This window comes from Bison bison, unplaced genomic scaffold, assembly GCF_000754665.1.
Source record: "Bison bison bison isolate TAMUID 2011002044 unplaced genomic scaffold, Bison_UMD1.0 scf7180017864301, whole genome shotgun sequence".
Classification (NCBI taxonomy): domain Eukaryota; kingdom Metazoa; phylum Chordata; class Mammalia; order Artiodactyla; family Bovidae; genus Bison; species Bison bison.
Window position 1 is genome coordinate 1,668,158 of NW_011494873.1, and position 2,996 is coordinate 1,671,153.

Consider the following 2,996-nt stretch of genomic DNA (forward strand, 5'->3'; position numbering starts at 1 on the left):
GAAACAGACATAGGGCCCAGTGCCCCAACTTGTGTTACTTAGCTACGCTGGGTCTCTATCCTTTGCAGATCTTTTCTGAGGTAAGCACAGCCCACCTTGCACACAGTAGAAACACACTCGTGGCAAATGTACTGGGAAACTATCTTTATCTCTTTAGTAGAGATCAGAGGAGGGAAGGAGGCTTTTTAAGATTAACCTGGGGGAAGGTATTAAATGAAAAAAGCAACCAAGCAAATGGCCACTTATTCCTAGCTTTCGCTCTGGGTACACTTGGGTTCCCTTGTGTGACATGTTGGGAAAAACATAGGCAGACACTTGAATTCATTACCAAGAGCTTAGTTCTAGAGTTGATCACATTGTCTACCACCCTGGCAAATCAGCCATCTCATGGGACTGAGGGGCCACCAAGGAGTATGGGATCAGATGTCAAAACACATTCTGAAGGACCTTGTTTTCCCATTTCAGTTACAGGAAAGGAATCAGAGGGGCTGACCAAGAAAAGCATCGAGATTTCAATAGAAATGCCATAATTTATTCTGTTGTATAAAAAAGTCATCCTTATGTAACAAAATGTCTTCTTAGAAGAAGATATATATTATTTCAGGTCATAAATAATTAGCAAACATACAACTGTTGGCAACTTAAAAAAAACAAAACAAAATCAACACTGGTGCTTTCCAGTGCTGAAAACAAACCTGCTTAGGATATATTTACAGGACATTACAGTACTCAAACACAAAAATTGAGGTATTTGGTTCTTCTAGGAGTAGACACTGACATTTGTGAAGGTGAACCGCCTACACAAAAATAAATAAAACAAAGTATATTCTCATATGTGTATGTGTTGTCGGGAATGGTAATACTGGTAGGTATGTCAAGCATGAAAAGTGTCTTCAGGAAACAGGGACAAGAACAAAGAAATCGGCTCTCACACTTGAGTCCTCTCTCTTCTGCCCCTTTCTGTCCAAGGGACTTGATGTACCCACTGTATGTTGGTCCCGGAATGTGCTGAGTTCAGCAAACATCTTGGCGTGAAGTCATCATTACAACTGCTCAGGAACCCAGTGGAACTTGGGTGAAATTAAATAAATAAGGACCAGCCCTCACGAGCCCCCTTCCCTGGAGTTATTGCATGTCCACTTTCCAGGAGCCTGGAATCCCGGTGGGTTGTGAAGATTGCCTCCCGTGGCTTTTCAGCAGCTGGGAGAGGTCGTGATAGGGCTCTGAAGGTAGCTCAATGCACTGTTTGTGGGGTGGACGGGAATGGAGACCGGGAAGTTGAAGACGGTGGTGGTGGAGGTGCTGCAGTCAAGCACAGCCATGGCGGGGCTCCCTGCCTCTGCCGAGCAGTGGGGGGCCAGGACCTGCGACTCAAACTGCAGCAGCTGGCCCATGAAGCTGAAGTTGGGGGAGATGATGCTTCTCCTCTGCTTCACAAACTCAAAGGCCTCATCCAGCTTGACTCGATTAGTCCTCATGAGGTAAGCGAGGCAGATGGTGGCCGATCGGGAAATGCCCGCCTGGCAGTGCACAAACACCCTTCCACCAGCATTCTTGATGGAGTCTGGAGAACAGGGCAGCTGGTTATTTGACAGCCCAGGAGAGTGACTCCAACCAACCCCAGGTGTCTAAGAAATGTCACATGTGTCCTGTCCAGTACAGTCAATATCACCTCATGTCACAGACATACTGTCCGTGAAGGCAATGTGGGCACAGTGGATTTAAACATCCGGGGATTTAAACCCAGGCAAAGCATCGCCACTAAGCAGATTGATATTGGACAGATCAATTCAACCTGAGATTCAGTTTGCTAATTTATAAAGTGGGACATTGAACCCGTACTTTGCAGGGATGCTGCCCATGCCAGACTGATTTTAATGTCTAGAGGAAAGCTTAAAACTATGTCGCTCAAGTTCTTGCCATGGAGTTTAGTCTCAGTCACTAAAACAGAAGGAGTGTGGCAAAGTCCCAAGCATCTGCTCCACTTACCTATGAAGTCAATTGCCTCATTGAACCAGGAGCTGATGTCCGCCTTGTGGTTGTCCTCCACGGGGATGCTCTTGTACTGGTAGTGACCCTCGAAATGGTTGGGACAGTTCGCAGAGACGTTGATCAAGGCAGTGATGCCCAAGGCATCCAGCATGTCCTTGCGGGAAGCATGATAGGCACTGCCCAGGTACAGAAAGGGCAGGATCTCTACTGGGCCACCCTGAAATTCAGAAACATCCAACGCTTGTCAAGCTTTGTTCAACGTCAATGGTGGTGCCCACATCCACAAAACCTCCCTGCTGGACAAGTTAGTTTCAATATTGGGTGAACCTCACAGCACTGTTGTTAAAAGAGTGTAAATAAATAGGGGTCTAAACCCATTTGCCTAGGCAGGGCCAACAAGCTAATTTCTGTATTGCCCACAACTAGAGGCTCCGCTCCATCATACCATTTAACCATGGGATAAATGAAATCTCCCTGTGTCCCCTGTTATAAATAAAGCTGCACGTCACTTTCTATATTTTCACTAGCGCAGCTCTGCCACCTTTGCCAGCTGTTCCTTCTCCCTTCCGGCACAGCCCCCTACTAACCTGATCGTAGAGCGGGGTGCTGCAGGAACTGCACCCCGATTCAGCGCTGTCAGGGACACTAGTACTCAGGGGAAGGCTGAGCCCCATGGGGGTCGACTGTTTGCTGCACAGCTCCGGGTAGGAAGCAGAAAAAGCTTCATATCCTCCTGGGAACACAAAGAGACACATTTTTTTCCATTAGTACCGCCGAGACAGGGTGCCTTCAGACAACTTCCCCATCCACCAGGGCTGGAAGTTTAGCCCGGAGAGCCCCAGGCGAGTCTTTGTTCCTAGAGCTAAACAAAGCCAACAAGTTCCCACAAAGCGACTCAGGCGTCCAAGCGCTCCAGGTGGAGCAGCCCCCCCGGCTGAGAACCAGGCGGCGGAGGGCGTGCGGCCCGCCCCTGAACGTCCCCGAAGGCGTACCTTTGAGCAAAA

The 2,996-nt window shown here is 48.3% G+C and overlaps 1 protein-coding gene across 1 annotated transcript in view; it reads right to left on the reverse strand.

The window, feature by feature from the left end:
- Window positions 1–510: 510 nt before the first annotated feature.
- The window catches only part of DUSP1 (dual specificity phosphatase 1), a 3,190-nt gene continuing 704 nt past the window's right edge, over window positions 511–2,996 (reverse strand). Inside the window, exons 2-4 of the mRNA XM_010851293.1 lie at window positions 2,580–2,748; window positions 1,990–2,209; window positions 511–1,564 (exon numbers count right to left, since the gene is read on the reverse strand). Coding sequence (XP_010849595.1) covers window positions 1,194–1,564; window positions 1,990–2,209; window positions 2,580–2,748 — 760 coding nt within the window. The 3' untranslated portion in view covers window positions 511–1,193. The remainder of the gene's footprint in view (window positions 1,565–1,989; window positions 2,210–2,579; window positions 2,749–2,996) is intronic.